At 32.1% G+C, this 20,064-nt stretch overlaps 1 protein-coding gene across 3 annotated transcripts in view; it reads right to left on the reverse strand.

Annotated features, from left to right (window-relative positions):
• fra (neogenin protein frazzled) overlaps positions 1-20,064 on the reverse strand; it is a 180,336-nt gene that overhangs the window by 85,320 nt on the left and 74,952 nt on the right. For all 3 annotated transcript variants that reach the window (XM_080173991.1, XM_080173992.1, XM_080173990.1), the window contains exons 6-7: positions 7,080-7,192; positions 6,596-6,710 (exon numbers count right to left, since the gene is read on the reverse strand). In XM_080173991.1, the coding sequence (XP_080030117.1) occupies positions 6,596-6,710; positions 7,080-7,192 (228 nt within the window). The remainder of the gene's footprint in view (positions 1-6,595; positions 6,711-7,079; positions 7,193-20,064) is intronic.

Genomic DNA, 20,064 nt, shown 5'->3' on the forward strand with positions numbered 1-20,064 from the left:
TGCATAAAACCATCCCGGGACTTATGCAAAGCTTCCTTAAAATATTCTTCAGTGTTTAGTGATATCTTAACCGACAAACAGAAAAAATCTTACTACTTTCTAAAATGTGATTGAAAATATCATAACTAGTATTGAGTGTAAGTCAGGTACTAAATTTTATAGCCAACAGAAACGCCAAACCTATGGTCTCATAACCTTTGTCCAAATAGTTTCGTTAACAGATAATAATAACAAGATTTTTTCCAAGAGAATTATTCAATTCCCCTTTATAAATAAATATATAGGCCTAAATAGATATACTTACAAATATAAAATGGTGAAACTAATTTTTTTTTATCATTTTTAATTAAAGTCAGAACTTAATGAGTTTGTAAGGTATAAAACATGAATAAGGTATAGGCAACAAGCAAAATTAAATCTAAAATAATATTTGGGGGTCGTATTTGCTACGAAGCGTTGCCCCCTTAAACTCACGTAAGAAACAGCTGAAATTACAAAAAAAAAATTCAAAATAGTTTGGTTGTTGGTTACAGCTTGATATAGAATAGCCAAAAGGCTCAAATTTCAAAATTGAAATTTTTATGGGGAAACAAAAAAAGTATGGCACCCTAACTTACAGTGCTAGATATTGAAATATCAATAGGTACTCTCATATCATCATGCCTCGCTGAGATTTCATAGAATAAATATATACAGATTACATGAATATTTAAGACCAAAAAGAACTATTATGTACATTTCAAATCACTTATCTTATTTGCTTTTTTAACTTTAAGCCACTCTATAATTAGATTTGTCTGGCCGTCAGTCAGTCTGTAACGCTATAGAGCAAATGAGAATTTCTAGACTGCTATTTAAGATAGACGAATACATTTTTTTGTGAAGATTTCATAGACCAATGAGCATCCAGTACATAATTCACTTTGTCCGTCTGTCTGTCAGTCATGCTACAAAAATATAATCATTAAAAGTTTCGTGATTTTTTTTTATAAAAACTTATTAATGAAGTCTGCTTGTCCTTGATCCTTGATTTTTTTGTGCTGTGATCATTGTTGTGAATATCAAAAATCTAAATCGTATAGTTTGACGGATGCTTAAATTTGATTAGTTGGACTATTAAAATAATAACTTTTCTAAATTCTTTATTCATATGCTTAATTTTTCTTCAAAGAACAGTGACAAAAATACCTGAATTTTTATCTAATAATATTATTCTATGAAGTTTATATATTTTTGAGCAATATTTATGTAAAATCAGCAGAGAGTGATCTGTCATTACAAGCAGTCAAGCAGAGGAAAGCTTCACGAAGAAGGGATTGTCAAAAAAAATTTTAAAATCAATTACTCCTAGCCCTAAAGATAATTTTCAGGGGGGTTATTTCTTGGTTGGTCCACTCCCAAGAAAATGGCATAAAATTAATGCTTGATCAGTAGGAATATGTACATGAAAACAGAGCGGTTCAGTGGTTATCAAAATTATAATCTCCATTGTTCTACTTTGTATTTTAGATGTAGAATATTAATTAAGATTCCTGCTCATTTTTTATTTGATAAACTTCCTTTGGTAGCTTGTAGATGTTCAAAGGGAGAAAAGTAGTATAGATTTACCCTTTTTCAACATTTCAGAATCAATTAAAAAATAAGGTCAATCAATTTCAGCATCAATTTAAAAAATAATAGTAAGGAGTAATAATGTGCATATAGAGAAGAGTTTTAGGAAATTGTGTATATTAATTCTATAAAATGTATAGTCTTAAAATTTAATCTATCAATAAACAAGGAGTTTATTTACCTTTAAATATCTAAACCACAAAAAAGTATTTAAAAACATGTTAGTACCAAATAACAAATTCTATGAAAATAAGCAAAAAAATTGTGTTTCTTTTCATTTTGGAAATTGAATAAAATTTGCAGAAAACATAAAAAGAAAAATTAAATTATAAATTTTGTGTGTTTACACATTTTGTTCTAAATCAAATTCAAAGAACAAGTACGTTAACATTAGTTGGTAGGAAAGATTATTGAAAATAAAACAAATTCATACATTTATGTATAAAAAATCGATGAAATTATCTAAAGAGAAAATATAAACACTGTAATTTCAAGCAATAATGTACAGGGAGGCAGGTAAAATTAGGCTGTTAATTACACTAGTCCCCAATGTTTTATAATCAGGTTTTCTTATTGGCTTCAAAACTTTGGTGACTTTTATTGAATATTGATTAGTTACTTTATTAGGTTGAGAGTCTAAACAGTTCAACCACTATTTGTTTTCTAAAGAAGGGGTAATCATCAAATGAGATGTATATCAATTTATCGGCCATTTTCTTATCTCGTTAGAGAACTGTATTGCATTACTACCTAGACAGCAATAATTGTAGAGTATCTTTGCTATTGAAATGTTGTCGCTTTCTATTCTTGGGTGAAATTCTTTATAAACACAAGAGTAGTGTAGTTAGTTTTAATTTAATATAATAAATTACAACTGGAAGGGGGAATTCTAAGAGATAAAGGGATAGAACAATGGCTTAAAACATAGGGTGAGAAAGAGAAAGTGCAACTATAAGTAATTTTGCTGCTTTTTTTTTAACTGACTGAAGAAAGATAATGTACAGATGTCGCTATTTATTATTTACAGTACATATAAACATAGTAATATTGAAGGGATAGTATACTTTTATTTTTAAGAAGAGATAGCACAATGGCGTTAAAAATTATTATACACCCATATAGTAATACAAATAATATTGGGTTACTTAAGATTCTAGGCAAAAATCCTGTGTTTTATGATAACAATTGTTCATTTTTCTTCCAAAATTTCTCGAAATCATTAAAAATATGCCCATTTTCCTATCCTTTGATCCCTGAAAATCTGTGAAGAAAACTATGTAAATATGCAAGATAAGTTTAGCCCACACATAATAATATAAACTAGCTTAATTCAAACTTCTTGCTCTAAGCCTAGTTAGTCCATCAATCTATAACATGGTTTTTGTCCGTTTGTTTGTCGATTTTTAACTTTTTTATTGCTAATGGCTGTAATATAAATCATGTATTCTTTTAGAATGCTGCTCTACTTATAGTTTGAAATTTGCAAAAATATTGAAAATGTCAGGGTAAATTCAGGGGTAAAACAGGTTTTGATACGTAAGTTAAGGGAAGAAACATTTTACTTGCCCTTTTTCACTAATAAAATCAAATTAAGTAAAGTTAAAAGAGGTTTCTTCTTTATTTTTAAAAATAAAGAAAACATTAGTCTTGCTTATAGTGATGCAAATACCACTAAAGGGGGAAATAGAATTATTATTTTGTTAACAGATAAAATTTTAATTCATTCTAATTTCAGATAAGATAAGATTTAATATTTTAATAGGACAATTTTGTCTACTAGTAGCGTAGCAATTAAATATTTTTTAAAGAATAAACAATTTTTCAGTTAATTGAATGGATATCCTATTGAGATTTTTTTTTGTCTGTAGCTTAAGATCTCAATAACTACTAAACTGACACGAGTTCTCAATACTAGGACAGGTCTTTGGATTGTTTTGGGGTGTTTCATTTTTATATAATTGTCTTTGCATGGTTTTATGCTACTTTTTTGTATTTCACTGCCCCTTTGAATGCTATGGGCGCAGCCGCTAGTATAACTAAAAGAAATCAGATTCTCAGTCGGAAAGACAAACGGACGGGTCTGATGTGAATAACTACTACATACAAAGTAAAGTAAAGATATGCTTCGCAAACAAACGGTCGTCAATATCATAATAATAAATAATGAAAGAGCTAACAAAACTGGTATTGATTTTATGATTTTCAGTTTAATATTCGCTGTAATACGATGTTAAACATGATTTTTCAGTATGGCTAAGAACCAGTTCTAATCCAGAGGATATTAATCGATTTAAAGCCATACTGGAAAAGAAATTGCTTAATGATGGAAATGTGTTTAGCAAAAAAAGTCAATAATCTATAATTAGTATTTGCGATTATTATCAAAAATCTGCAATATTGCACGAAACAAATACAAAAAGAAATAACAGAAAGAGTAAAATTGGGGTAACATTGATCTACAACTTTTTCTCCTTCCCTTAAAATCTATATTTTTTTTACTTTAAAAATTAGAAGGCTAAAAAGTTGTATTTTTAGAATTAGTTCAAAAGAAAGGCTTCGTTTACATTACGAAGAGGTGAAAAAATTATCATTATAAACTTCTTGATTATATACTTTGAAATATAACACTACATTGAAACATGGTATTATACTGTTATTTAATGGTTTTAATATTTTGTAGCTCCTATTTTAATTTATCAAATGTATGGCGAGTAATCACATAGTAATGGCTTTTTGAACACTTTTCATTTTCTCCTTTCCAGCGTTCCTACGACATTACAAACAGTTTAGAACTATAAAATAGCATTAAAACTGCACATATTCTTCAATTTTGGTAAAACTCTTTTTTGAGATTTCCTATATTATCACAACATTGAGAGCTTTCCAGCATGGCTTCGAAATCGATATCTGCTGGATTAGAATTCATGTATAGCATCGAATTGTAGACAATTTTTCACGAAAATCTAAATAAAATCACAAAATTAATACCAGTTTTGTTAGACCTCAGTGACCGAAGGTTTTAATCTTATAATTTAACCGCGGAAAGCTGTCTATAATACAGGTCGATAAATATTTAACTATTACTTTTTAACAATAAAATACTTTTTTTCCTTTTACAATTTTTAGGAAACACTTTAAAGTGACTTAAAAGACATTTCCGGTACAGATTATAATTTGTCAAGGCAAATAATTGGAATCTTTACAGTGGAACAGGGATAGGAGTAAGGGGTGTAGATTAATTAGTAAGCGCTATGGTATATCGATTACTGGATATTAAACCAGTGAACAATAAATCAATGTACAATTCCCAAATAAGATAAATAAAATGAGCCTGTCTGTAAATGAATATCATTGAAAATTATTTACACTGCTAGCTTGAACCAAAGTTTTTGAGCCCACGAATGACAGCATGTTTCTAAAATTATTGGTTCTAAATTATATTCAAATGTCTCCTTCCTCCCTGATCAGTTGGGCAGCTGATAAATTAATGTAATTATTTTTCAGCTACATAAATGCTTAAATATGATAATAAAACACAGTAAGATAATTTTTTTTTGAAGAAAAACATTTTTTCGTCATTGGAACGTTTTTATTGACGTTTATTCACTCTTAGCTGCGCCTTTGCATCTAATTCTGAAGGTTAGGAAAAGCAGACTAATAGCCTAAAAAAAATATTAGTCTAAAACTATCCTGGGACCCTATGTAAAGCTTTCATAGAATGGAGTATTCAATCAGTTCAGTAGTTATCAAAATCTTAAGCAACAGACAAAAACCTTAGTACTTTATAATATGGGATAATGTCAATAATAAAATCATACTTGATCATGTATATCTGAAAAGTAAGAAAGAAATTTCTGTTTTCCCTGACTAAGGAAAGGAAAATCAATTAGATTGTTTTTAATTAAATTTAAGTAAAAGCGGAAATAGGGAGTAAAATAACGTTGTTGCGCTATTTAGTTATAATAATCAATATATAATTACTCAGATATTGCATCAGATTTTCATATAATCTGATAAAGTAATGCTCGCAGCTGGCTAAAAAAAGATCCCCTTTACCCTATCCGCTCCCCTACTACGGATAAACGAACCAATAAATGAGGTCTATATTAGCAAGCTAAATTGACAACAAATTTATCCCTGTCTATATATCCACGTATACCCTTTATCCATTATTATAGTTTTATAAAAATTCATTTAAATTACAAAAGAGATGATTTTTATATCAGAGACTTTAATCTAATAAGAGTTTAATCCGAAGGATATATATTTAGGAGCGAAGCTACTCTTATCCTATTTTTTTTCTTATGTCAGTTCGTCAGTCATTTACTTGGTTATTATATAATTAAGATTGATAAAAATTTTCTAAGGATTCCGTTGAGAGTTTGCATCTATTCTATAGCACACTTTGTACGGCTGGTCTTGGAAAGAAACTTGATAAAATTTTGCTCCTGAATCATACTTCCCTAATTAGTAAGCATTAACTTAATAACTATCTTTGTCCATCCGTTTTTTCCCGTTTGGCACCTTTTATTAGGAATATTTTAAGTGGTTTATTAAGAAAATGAAAGAGAGAAAAGATCCAGTTTCATGGTTTTTGATTGGATATTGATTTTAGATTATCTTTCACAAGGATTTAATTTTTTTTTCAAGATTCTATCAAAAGTTTTCAAAGATTTTTAGAGAATTTTAATTTTAATTTATTCTCAATATATGATTCTGACGTAATAAGATTTTAAATAAAATCTTTTCTTTAATCGTTGTTATTGTTTTGTTTTTTAAACTTAAATTTTAAGATGAATATGTTTAAATATGTCTTGAAAAAAAATCTCAACCGAGTTATCAATGAGCTAAAATACATATATGCAAATAAAACACTTCATATTAGGATAAAAATTGTTGTAAGGAAGGTTGGGTCATTTCTAGAGGTGGGTAGACCTACCTACACCCCTCAACCCCCCCCCCCAAATGTATAAAAAAATGTAACCTTTATACTGGCGTCTTGCGAGATGAAAACTGGAGGCCTGTGGACAAGTTTACTGGCAATATCCAGGTTTATTCGCAGCTCACCCGCCCGACTTCGCAGCCCAGCAACTTCACATCTAGTAGAAAATAATTTACCTCATCAATAGTCAAAAGGGAGACAAGATTAAATAATATTTCCCCATAAATAACAAACCAACAAGGACGACAACATCCATAAGTACACAAATCGTTGGGAATATTTGTTATATTCATATTTTGAAGCATGTATGACAGACCGACGAATAAAGTAATTACATACTGGATACTGATGGGTATTATGAATCTCCACAAAAAAATCAGCGATCCTTCTCGAATAGATTCAGCTGAGAAAATCACATTTCCCCATAGCGTTACAGACTGATTAACTGACAGACTGACTGACGGACAGCCAGATTGAATTATAGAGCATCTTTCTCTTAAAAACAGAACTTCGCTGTTTTACATACCTGTAATATCCTTTATCATTGCTGCCGACATTAGTGATCTGGAGGCTGCCAGATGGCAGCAGGGTCAGCCTGTCACTGTAGCCCACAACACTGTCGTCTTTGTACCACGTCACCTGAATTAATAGTTCATTAAGATCTCTAGAATGTCTTGGCTATTAAATTGATATTCAATTAACCATATCAATTAAGACGTAAAAAGAAGGAGTATCTCTTGACAAAACAAATGAACTGATTCTGTTTTTAGAGAAGCTTTATAAATTCCTTCTCTCAATAGTTGCATTTAAAAAATAGAGTATTGATGGAGTTTTGTGAACACACAATGTCCAAACTTTCACACCTATAATCTTAATCTACATAATTGGGGGCGTACATTAGTTTATCGTCCATTGTCTTATCCCTTAGGATCACTGAAAATATAACACTGAAAAAATTTTATGTCAATTTTATGATCCTAACGATCGGATGGACAACCAAACGTATATTTCCTAACTACATATTTTGTAATTACACCACATAAACAAAATGTATATTAACTTGGATTAAATTTATTGAAAATTATAATCTCATTAAAAAATTATTATTTTTTCATGTTTAACTAAACATAATCAAAACAAACTTATCAACATGAACTTTAACCTTAGTAGAATTAGGATATAAAATCAGTAAAAAATAGTAGAAGAAAAAAGCTAATTATGTTTTGGTTAAAATTTAATTTATAGGCATATTTTAAAATAAAATAAAACACTTTAAAAGTTATGCAATAGCAACCAGCTAAGAACATAATAACTCAATTCAACATTTATGTAAATTGTAGTAAAAACCTTACTACAATATTTGATTTTATATTTAAATTTTCTACTTTAATGTACTGTTTTATCAATTATTTTAAGTTAAATTTGTCTTATGTTCCAATTAAAAAATCTAAAAAAGTTGTAGTTTTGACATAAACATCACAATTAACTAGTCTTATACGTAAAGAGATAAAGAGATAAATCAATGGACGATAATTATTTAATATTAATATTTCTGTGTTTTGAAGATTATCCTTATGAGGGGGGAAAGAGGCTTATATTAATTCAATCGTCATTGGAAAGATATAAACAGCTAATTGTGGAAAAATAACTGTTAGAAATGCCCTATTAATTTAAAACCTTGTAAACGATAAACAAAAAAATAATAAACTCTAACAAGTGTAGCAGTTTAGAGTTATAATCCGTGAGCTAGTACGTAGTGTAATCTGTTTTATCTGTATTATATTTCATTGTTCTTTTTATTAAATATATTGCTAGCTTGTTATAGCTGGACTACTTATTTACTCATGCCTTTCTCCCATTAAAACAGAAAAAAATAGTATATTTTTAGGCATAAGACAATAAACAATTAATTGATGTACTGTTTCACATATTACAAAAAAATGTCCCTTACATAGTTGAACCAACCAATCAAGATTCACTAAAGTACCATAAATTTGAACAAAACTGTATGTTAAAATATTATAAAACTTTGGGTACCAATATAATTTACATTTCAATGTCCCCTCCCTCCGTGAAGCAACGCGATGATTAATCTTATTTGGATATCATTTGCGAGCTTAATTTGTCACGGTGACACTTGCAACATTGCCTACATCAAATTAAATTTAAACAAGTATTGAAATTGTGTACAACTAGCAGCAGCTAGCGTCACAAGCCAATTTATCTGAATGAGAAAGGGGGAAAAAGGGTCACCCCTAAACATACTAATTTTTTTTTATTTTATTAATACTAGTACTCAAAGTTATTTGTTTGTTTTAAACTTTTGGGTACTTTAATTTTGGTTAGATCAATAAATGACAGTGCCAGAACGTTTTGACCAATAATCTTAATCTAAAGAGTGGGTTATATTTTTTATAATCTTTGGGGCTACATATTAACCTAACGTATTTGTCTTATCCCAGTTTTATCTCTTGATGTTTATGGGACCATTTGCTTACAGCCAGTGCAGTGGTTAGCGAGATCATAAGAGCAAGTATACACACACTATTAGATGCTTGAGCGATCTGTAGTTATGTCTCTTAAGATCTAGATAACCGCTGGAACAATTGGGGTATATTTTTAATATGAGAGCTTCCTCTCTTTTATTCCTGCCAAAATATGTGTAAACATGAATTACAACCATTACTTATGCTTAGCCTTTCAAATTCTACAACTTAATATACTTACACTTTGACTTTCCCCCAATAAGTTTGAAAAACTATTTGTTATCAGGAATACGAGGATAGAATAATAGGCAATAAAATAATCTTTAACCCAATCTTAATGTGCGAAATTCTGCTATTGCAGCTGGTAAATGTTAGGGGAAGAACGGGAAGTAGATTAATTTCTGGGTTAATTTTTCCTACCTGCCTGAGTTGTAGTACATTTTGTCACTATTTGTCTTAACAAGTTAACTTACATATTGTTAATAGCAAAGCTACTTTTATTCATACTCAATAGCTGAGCCCCTTCAGGGGTGGGTGAGGTTAAAAATATAGCCCTAAATTATCTCCTAACTTAAAGGGTACTATGCACAAACGAGAGCAAGTGATTCTTAGCCCCTTCCAGCATTGATAGTATTTTTTAGTGAATATACTAGGTTCATGTTTAATATTTGGTTTATCGACTAAAAAGTTATGTTTCACCATGGTTTTATATGAAAAAAAAGTTCCAAGGACAAAATAAAATAACCAGCAGAAAAGTATCAAATGCTGTAAATTGCAAAAGTAAATTAATTAAACTGTTTACAATATTACAAGTTACCAACCTCACACCCCTCCTTAACCTAACTTTAGATTAAAAAAATTTCCCAAACATTCAGACAATTGGGCGTTCAAATAGGACCTAATTGTAGTTAGAATCAGTTGAGAACAAAATCCCAGCCGTTCCTTCTTGCCAGATATTGCCATTTTAAGATTTTAAGTAAAATTACACTAAATATCCTAATACAAACTACACTCTTCTATCAATATTTTAGTGTAATTGTAATGGAACAGCCCTAAAACAGAGTAGCTTTGCTTCTCTGGCCAATCTGACTGCCTGGAGTTCCTTACATGAAGTGCCATATTGTGTTAATACAAGTGGGGATTCGAACCCATTCCCAAAACTATCCAATTCCAATGTGGAATTGCTGTATATTACAGCATGACAACAGTAATTTGTATATTGGGCTCGGGCTATGAATACCTCTCTGGATACCCTCTAGCTGTTGTTTGTGATCAGAGCTGGATCTTTAAATAATCTAGAGCAGCGAATGCCACTGCCACTGCTACATCCACAGTTGCAGCTGCTGCCACTGCCAGTTCTGCCAATAAAACATGGATTTTATGACAGTGCAATACCGGCTATCCCAGAAATATGGATCTTAAAAATCTTTTAAGTCTCAACATTTCATATATATTTTATTTAATTATTATTTATAAAAATCTAAATTTAAAGATCTATTATGGTTTTGAAATAAAAAAGTTATAATTAATCTTAAAGTGGCTGTCTTTGTGGCTACTTAGCAATGTATGACTGTAGCCACTTTTAGCATGGCCAGCCATGGTGCATGGCTACATGTAGCCGCTGCTATGTATAGTAGACTATATAAGTTTGAAGGAATTTTAATTAATATAATAGATTTGAAATCTGCATAAAATTTTAAGGGTTTTTTATTAAATTCGTTTTTTATTTAATTCTTTATTTAACGGCGCAAATACGATTTAAGTTAATTTATTTTGACCAATAGGAAAGCTAGATTGAAACCTACCCGCGCTCTAATTGGTTGAATGATGTACGACACTTAAGCTTCTCCAATCAGAGCGCAGATAGTTTTCAATCCACCAATCACAGATGTCAAAATTAATTAACTTAAATCGTATTTGCGCCTTTAAATAAAGAATTATATAAAAAACGAATTTTATAAAAAACCCTTAAAATTTTATGCAGATTTCAAATCTATTATATTAATTAAAATTCCTTCAAACTTATATAGTCTAATGTATAGCCATTTTGATTTAAAGATCACTATTAAGTGAGTGGTTGTACATTTGGCAGCTGCAACGGCTACACTAAACAATTTTAAAGATCCAGCTTAGCAGGGTCAGATCCTTGTTAGACTTGTAACTGGGGTTCCCCACAGTCAGGCTCCTGCGCTGGAAGTTTAGGACAGGTCTTGACCACCATCTCTGTTCTAGGGGCAGTTTGATGTGAAACCCCACCCCTATCCAGTTTGTGCCTCCTGAAGGCACCTTGAACACCATGGAGGTGTACAACTAAGAATAACCACTGTCCAGTTTCACCTTCTAGGGGGCCTTGGCCCCTACCTTGATGGTAATGGCCAGCAACTCCATGCTACCCATATTCTGGTCATCGGTCAGCTATGAACAGATGCTACACAACCTCCTTAACCTCAGGGAATTCAATGAGGACAAAAACTGTGGTTGGCAGTGGACCCATGAGACTGCCTTGGCAAACTTGCCTTCAGTCGCTGGTGGTGAGAGGGGCCCTGGGCCTTCCCCAGGCTTAACGGGCTGTTGTCACTTACTTAATGGGAGTGGGGGCAACCATGGCTACTCTCCCAAATGATCCATACCATCAGCTCAGGTCTGTTGAACAGAAACTGTATCCCCGACTCCCTTAGAAAGAACCCTCACAGGTTCAGGGCATGGTTCAAGATGCACACCACCATGATCTCCTGGAGGGTCAAGATCAGGGTAGAACTAACTAGCATCTTGAGCAAGGTATGCAGCCCACCACCTGCAGCTCTCCTTTGTAGCTGCTGTGCTAATCTGGAATTGGCAGGGGAGCATTTCATAGCCCAGGGCACAGGCCGGGGTGTGTGAAATCACCCTGAGCTTGGAACTTTTTTGCCAGAGTCCATCATGGCATCTACCTCTATAGGTTACAAATTCCAGTTGGGCAGCCACACCCACATGTGGCAGTGTTAATGGGAGTCTAAGGGCACCATTGGGTCTTAACCTGCTCTATCCCTGGGTGCGAGTGAACAACACCCCAGAAAACATGTTGTGCAGACCTCCAAAGTGCTCCACTGGGGCCTGGGGGTGAATGGTCCGGTTTCTGGTTATGATAGGCCTTGCCTTGGCTGGCCATCCATCAATCACTGGTGTAAATACTGACCTCATGCTGTATTATAAAGCTATTCCATGTTTGTTAGTTTTGGGAATGGGTTCGAATCCCTACTTGTGTTAATACATTAAGGCACTCTCTGTTAGGAACTCCAGGCAGTCAGTTTGGCCACAGGAGAAATAATACTCTGTTTTGGGGCTGTTCCACTAAAATTACACTAAAAATTTCAAGAAGATTTAAGTTTGTAATAGGATATTTAGTGTAATTTTACTTAAAATCTTAAAATGGCAATATCTGGCAAGAAGGAACGGCTAGGATTTTGTTCTCAACTGATTCTAACTACCATTAGGTCCTATTTGAACGCCCAATTGTCCGAATGTTTGGGAAATTTTTTAAATCTAAAGTTAGGTTAAGGAGGGGTGTGACCTATTTTATAATATACATTTTTAATCAAAAAAAAAAAATACTATTGTGTCAAAGCTTTTAAACAACAATTTGAACTCGTCCATACATTTGATGATATTGCAACAAAAAATGCTTTAAATTTAATTTTTTTTTTCATGGTGAAACCTAACTTTTTAGTTGATAAACCAAATATTAAACATAAACCTAGTATATTCACTAAAAAATTACTATGGATTATTGCTGGAATGTGCTTAGAATCACTTGCTCTCGTTCGTGCATAGTCCCCTTTAAAATGACATTGGCGCAAATATATTACTGGACTTATTTAAGCTTACCTTAAAAGAAAAACTCAATCGCTTCAATGATTGGCAACATCTTAAAGGACAAATAAAAATATTTTTTTCTACTTTATATAATACCTAGATGTATCGTCCCTAGCTTCTAGGTAGGGAGGGTTAGGTCAGAAAAATAGCCTAAATTCACCTTACGGCATTGCTAAAGCTTTCCTCAAAAGTACAACCAAATCGGATTAGTATTTTCCGAGATCTGTAGTCTACTTAATTTCATCAATATTAACTATTTTAGAACACATATCAATTAAGAAATTTAAGCCTTACTGTGATACAATCATGATTTGGAATTCAAAATTGCTGCGCTACTTATGAAACTAATTTTCCTTGTAATGAATATTGGGTCATGCTTGTAAGAATTTTCCTAATGATGTTAAGTAATTTTTTCTCATAACATGTTTATTCTGTATTTTATAAAGCTTGAGGATGTTAATATGACTGTTCAACGATCGATATAGAATACTACTTTTAATGTATGTAACGTCGAAAGACAACGAAATTTTAACATAAACTACATGGATCTAAATTTGCTAATTAGCTAAACAAAATGCATGTTCATTATTAAGTGATTCCCGCAAAAATATAATTTGAACAAGCTTGTTTATACTTTATTTTTTACGCTATTTAGTGACAATTTGTCCTTGTTAAAATATCTTTTTTATATACTTACAACAAATATATCCTCAATTTTTTCTCCCTTGCTCTATACTATGTGTCAAAATTGATTTATTGTAATAGGAAAATTGATCAAATACAAAGAGAGGGATGGAACAGAAAGGAAACAAGAACATGTATGTCCATTCCCCATATGTAGCAAAAAAGAACAGAATTTTTTATAAATAAAAGTTTAATCCCAAATAAAACAACCTTTTTTTCAGACAAATCATACTAAAAAATTCAGGCTAGCCTAGGAGTTAGGATTTTTTAAGAACATATCTAATAATATCCTATTATATAAAGTAGTAAGCGTTTTTTTTGTCTGTCCCGAAGGATCTCGCTAAACTACAAAACTAAGGAACTGCTAAACCGGTATTGTTCTCCTTTACAGTGAAGCTTCTTATAAGTCCTGGGAAGGTTTTAAACTTTTTTTTTGGGACGGAGTCTTCACCCCCCTCCCCCCCAAAAATATTATTTTACTCATTTGAAACTCATATTTAAAATGTGATGAGTCAACTATTCCCTCTCCTATCTTAAGTGCCCCTAGAGGCTTCTAGGGGGCGTAGCCGCAAGTGTAGCATTTGGAGTATAAATAAAAGTTTAATCCCTAATATAACAACACAAATCTATTTCTTTAATTTAATATTAAAAAATTTTAGGATAGCCGCATTTCTTTACATACGTACCTAATTAACTCCTAGGCTAGCCTCGGAAATTTTATAAGATTAAGCCTAATGAGACACTGAGTTTCAAAACAAAACGCTCATAAACAAGAAATTTATTACGGACAGACGAACGTACATAACCTAATGATAGAACAGCTTCGCTTGTTCTAATGTGAGAAGCCTAGATATATAAAATGAAGTACACACAATATTGGGTTACTTTGTAAAGAGAGAGCCAACATTTTTTATATAAAAATTATTGGATCAAGTGTCAAATACTAAGTCGATCCTTGTTTTGTAGGCACTGTTTGGTCGATTTTAGTGATGATTGTCCCTTTTCAGCATTTCATAAGAATTTATGTTTTACTTTGGCTCCGAAACTAATTCAAATCAGATGGATTAAAACCGGTTCTGAGCAACACTGAAAAATCAATTATCGTATCGTATTATAGAAAATTAGAATAAATAAAATATGATGGTACCTCGGTGCCAACAAAATTAGTAAATTTTTATTTTAATATACGCGGAAAACTTTCTTTAAAACTTTGCATTACTAATCCTATGTCCATCTTGATCCAAAATATTTTTCAATATTTTAAATATCTTGTATTAAATTGATCACCTTCTTGACAACAAATAATACTCAAAGTAAGCCTAAAGTGTAACGATTTCGCTTACTGTAAAACAATTAGCAGACGTTGAGACGTAAAAATACCTACTGCTGCTAAGTTAAGAACGTTAGGGAAATAAAAATTGATTGAAAATTGTGCTAGCTTTTTATTGAGGCACTATTTCTGGATTAATTTATCCTAGTTAATGAATGAAAACAAATGTTCTTGAAACAAAAATATTTTTAGAATCTTTTATAGAAAATCAAAATATTTTCAAACCACGTGAAAACATATATTTACAAGTACAATAATGCCCACAAGAATAGCTATCCAGAAATACAGTAATCCTTATACTAAAGTAACAGGATGTCTGTTTGTCTGTGTGTTTGTATCGAAGGATCTCGCTAACCGCTGAACCGATTTGGTTCTCCTTAACAGGGTAGCTTCTCAAAGGTCCCTGTTAGGTTTATAACTATTTTGGGGAAGAGTACCACCAACCTCCCAAGATAAATCGCCCCTAGAAAAAAATCCTCCCCAAAAAAATGTTTTAAACATTTTTTCAACTTAAATTAAAAATTAGGGGGGAACCCCACACTCCGCCCCCCCCAAAAAAATTCAACCCCCAATAACTCTCTCCTCCTCAAGTGCCCCTAGAGTCCACTAGGGGCGTAGCCGCTAGTTGTAAATAAACCAATTAATATTTATTCTTTAAAAATTATGTTTCTTTCAATGTTTTGGAACAGAGAAATGCTATTTATAGAATAGATTGGCTGCATAATATTAAAATACATTCATATCCTTTGTCAATTTATGTACATATAAAATTGCAATGAGTGTTTTAATGTATTTCTTATGTAAGCAATATAGGATGATCCACAAAAAATTTTAAGTTAAAAAATCTTCCAATTAAAAATATTACGAGGAGACAAAATAATTATGTCCAGAGGCGTGCAGAACATTAAAAGGGTGGATAAACTCCTCTAGTAGATGTCCCACCTCCTACACCCCTCTACACACCATCCACTTCAAAAAGAGATGGAGAATCCCTAATTTTTATGACGTCACAAGAATCAAAAGTGGTATAAAAGTGGTGCAGATTGGGCTTCGTCCCTATGTGCACTTTTCGCTATGACCTTGTCCTATATATATAATTTAAGGTCTTTTTGCAACCATCCTTTAATAAACGCACCCATGCTTGCATACATGAGCTGTTCCTTAGGTCTATAAATGACAGAAGTATTACAGTAAAGTAACAGACTAGCAAAAGCAAAACAATACTGTGAAAATACAAAACCAAACAATCTCTGGGAACGGTAAACAGCTAAGAACATCTGTTTTGAGACATTTAAACATGGCATCTTTTCATGTTTTGTACGTTTTTAGCACGCAAATCTTGTTCCATAGTCATTCTGTCTTTTTGTTTATTTGTTTTGCCTTTTTCTATAGAAGATTACGTAATTGATAATAAATAATTTTTTTATACTGTTGAATTGTAAGGCTACATAAGCTTTCCAGTTTATATAGCTATAAGTTTAAAATTATTTTTTCAGTGTTTTAGTCAACCACGTCCTTGTTAGCAATCAAAACTTAAGGACACTTCAGTGCAAAAAATTTGCAATTAGACAAAAAGTTCTGTTTGAAAAGCTTTACATTCAAACATATTAAACATTTTAATGGAAGCGCAGATATTTTACAAATATTGCATCTCCGTATGTAGGTAAAAAAAATATTAAGTCAACAAATTACATTCATCTCATAATATTAATTCACGTTATTACTGAACTAGTTATGTCCTTATTAAAAGCGAAGCTTTTTCTATAATTAGGGTCTGTCCGTCCATACGTCCGTAGCTTTTTTCGTTAATTTAGGCATGTTAGAATTGTCCTATCGATTTCAAACTTTGCATGGTGATTCCTTTAGTAGTTAGGTACGATTTAAAAAGCGTAGCAACTTAATAATCATTACCAGAATGTCCGTACGTTCATTTTAAACATGTCGATGTTAATGTCCGTTTGTCCTACCGTTTCAGTGCTTCGCTTTTATGGGTGTTGTCATCCTTGTTTACTATCATTTTAATGGCATCATAATTGCATAATTTTGTATCTACATTAGAAATCTATACTGTTATTTCAAAATTGTTAGTTATTCGGAAAAAATTGTAGAACATAGCAGTATTATTCGTTCTGTAGATCAATATTATTGGTTGAAAAGTTTGGACAGTGATTAGTTTGAACCAACCAATCAAACTTATTAATAAATAAGAATAACCAATATTTTGTGCCAGTGAATGAGACTGTTATTATTAAACTTTGGGTACCTTAATAATTTACAGCCAAATGTTCCCTCCCTCCCAGATTTTTTGGCATACGTCAATCATATTATTTGGTTGAATAGAAAATAATAAGAGAAAAAAATATAAATGAAAGAAACTACAAATACTGTTAGGTGTGCATTAACTTACTCAAATTTATAACAATGTTAGGGAGGGAAAGCACATTGGACTTTACAGTATACCTACCCCAAATTTTATATACTCGTTCTGTTCTGTTATTTATTGGCTTAAGATCTCTATTGGTGTCTCAACCATGACACTTTGGTTGAGCTTGACTTCCGAATTAGCGGGAAGTTCACGAGATCAGTTGGCGAACATACAAACCCCCAATACCAGGAACCATCAAGTTTCAACAGCAGGTTTGAATATAGATTTATTGATGAAATTATTTCAAAGACCTGAAATTACAATATCAATTAGTTCATAATTCCAGTTATTTATAACCACGTAATCTTATTTGCTTTTTAAAAATCATTTTTCTCTACGGTAAAAAATCTTTGGAAACTTTGGCTTTAAAGGAAAATTATTTGGTTTAATAAATCATTGTTAAATGCAACAATAAGGCACATAAAAATTACTAAAACATATATTAATCATAATTAAGTTTCATGCTTAGCTGGCTAAAGCCTTTTTTAAAACTACATATAATCGTCCTATACACCATACTTCTTAATAAAAATAACAAATTCTACCTGAAGCTCTTATGGTTTCAAATCCCTGATATACTAGGGTCGTTCACACACAATGAGACCAATGATAGGCCCAATTTTGTTCTCCGAAATCTTCACACTCTCATATCTCATTCAAAAGTAAAGAACGTGCGCATCCAAAATAAACAAACACTCTATGCCGCGCCACATTATGAAAGGAAAGCCCTAAAAGACGACATTTGCGCTTTGTTTTTGGTTAATGATAAGGAATTTAATTTCGAACTTGATAAACACAAAGCTTCCTCGAAAAGAGGTTAAGACACACCCCCCGTTTGAAAGTCAAATTAACTTCCTTAACGAGATTCAAGGTTTTTTTTTGCGCTGAGCACTAGCAACATTTCTCACTAAACTCAACTTACCATAATCACATGAGAATGGCCACATCCCGAAAACGTGACAATTTTGCTCCTAACTAAATGAAACCCCGTGAAATGCATACACAATATTATACTCCTCACTAGGACTCATAATACCTCACATTTTAGGATAGAAGGATGGGGATTGGTTTGTACCATACAACATTCCATGCACATGACAATCACAAGATCACATACACAAATCCTAAAATAGATAATCCTATTAATCATGATGTTGTAATATAACAACTATACTAAATAATAATCATTTCATAATCAATAGGTAATAAATCATTATTAATAAATCAATAAGTACCTACGAAATCAGGTTGAAATGTAAATGTAAACAATAATGGTAAAAATAAAACGAAATAAATCTTAGACAAGAAAATTAAGATTTATAGGTACTTAAAACTAAATTTGTTAAGCATCAAAAAGAGTAGTAAGAAAAAATTTTTCAAAATCCTTGGGCAGAAAGTTTTTCAAACCTAATGAATAAGAACTGTAATATCTTAATCAACAATAAAACTTTTTAATACTTAAAGAATAGCAAAATAATAATATCTTCGTTAGAATTTTCATTGAAATTATGAAAAAAAATACCAATTTTTCTTTGTAAAAAAAAACTTTAAATATGAATTTTCAATCATTCCTTGATCTGAATAAAAATGTTTTACTTGATTGAAATTCATATATAATTTTAAAAAAAATCTGCTAAAAAAATACTTGATTTTTTTCTTAGAATAAATATCGAATCACGCAACCTCGACACATTTATTCCTTTTTGTTAAACTTTTCAGGTAAGTTTTAAAATGAATTGTACTTTTGAAAAGAAATTAAACTCAATAAAATTAAATTTGAGCATATGAAATAGAAGAATATTTAATCGCATTTCATTTGATTCTTATTTTAGGCATAAAAATAGGCATATGAAAAATGTGGTTTTTTTTTTTACTAAAAAAAATCTCAATTTCCATAAAATAAGAATCAATTATTAATCATAATTTTTAACAACTGCCTGACTGATACAGCATGTTCTTCTAGGGGAGATTTATCTGTCAGTCTGAACAAGACTCTTGCAGTCTTTCTTCCATCCTCAATTCTCGTCACTCGGCCCATCCTCAAACATCTCATCAGCGGATTGGTACTCGTAACCAGAACTATATCTCCGTCAGCTAGTGGCTCCGCCATCTCATCCTTCCACTTGGACATCCGTAATATCTTCGGTAGGATCTCCTGGCGGTAGGCAGTCCAAAACTGGGCAGACAAATCTTCCAACAACTTCAACCTGGAGGAAATTTGGTCCTCCGGTTTCATCGCCACATTGCACAACGGCTGGCGGTCAACATTTCCCAGCAGCTGGCCAGGGGTGATCAGCCGCCAATTCTCCACGTCGTTCGCAGCTTCTATAGTCAATGGTCTGCTATTCATCAACTTGCTGACCTCCGCCAACAGCACCAGGAGCTCGTTGAAATTAACAGAACTATTCACCAACTTTTTGGACAGCAATCTCTTGGTTAATCCCACCATTTTCTCAGCCTGCCCAATATAATGGTGGGCTCGGGCCGGGATCTGAGACCAAGAAAACTCTACCTGGCTGCCCAACTTCTGCTCTAAAACCTTGCGAGCACCGGATAATTGTGTGCCCATGTCGCTTACTATGATCTTCGGCAGACAATGAACAGCTTCCAACTTGCGCAGGGACAACAGGATACTGCTGGTATCATACTTTTCCAAGGCATCTAACCACAACGCCCCTGAGAATCTGCAGACCACCACGAACACCCACACCTTCTTCGTTGCTGTCTGACTCCT

Source organism: Acartia tonsa, chromosome 10 (genome assembly GCF_053477335.1).
Source record: "Acartia tonsa isolate MP-2025a chromosome 10, ASM5347733v1, whole genome shotgun sequence".
Taxonomy (NCBI): Eukaryota; Metazoa; Arthropoda; class Copepoda; order Calanoida; family Acartiidae; genus Acartia; species Acartia tonsa.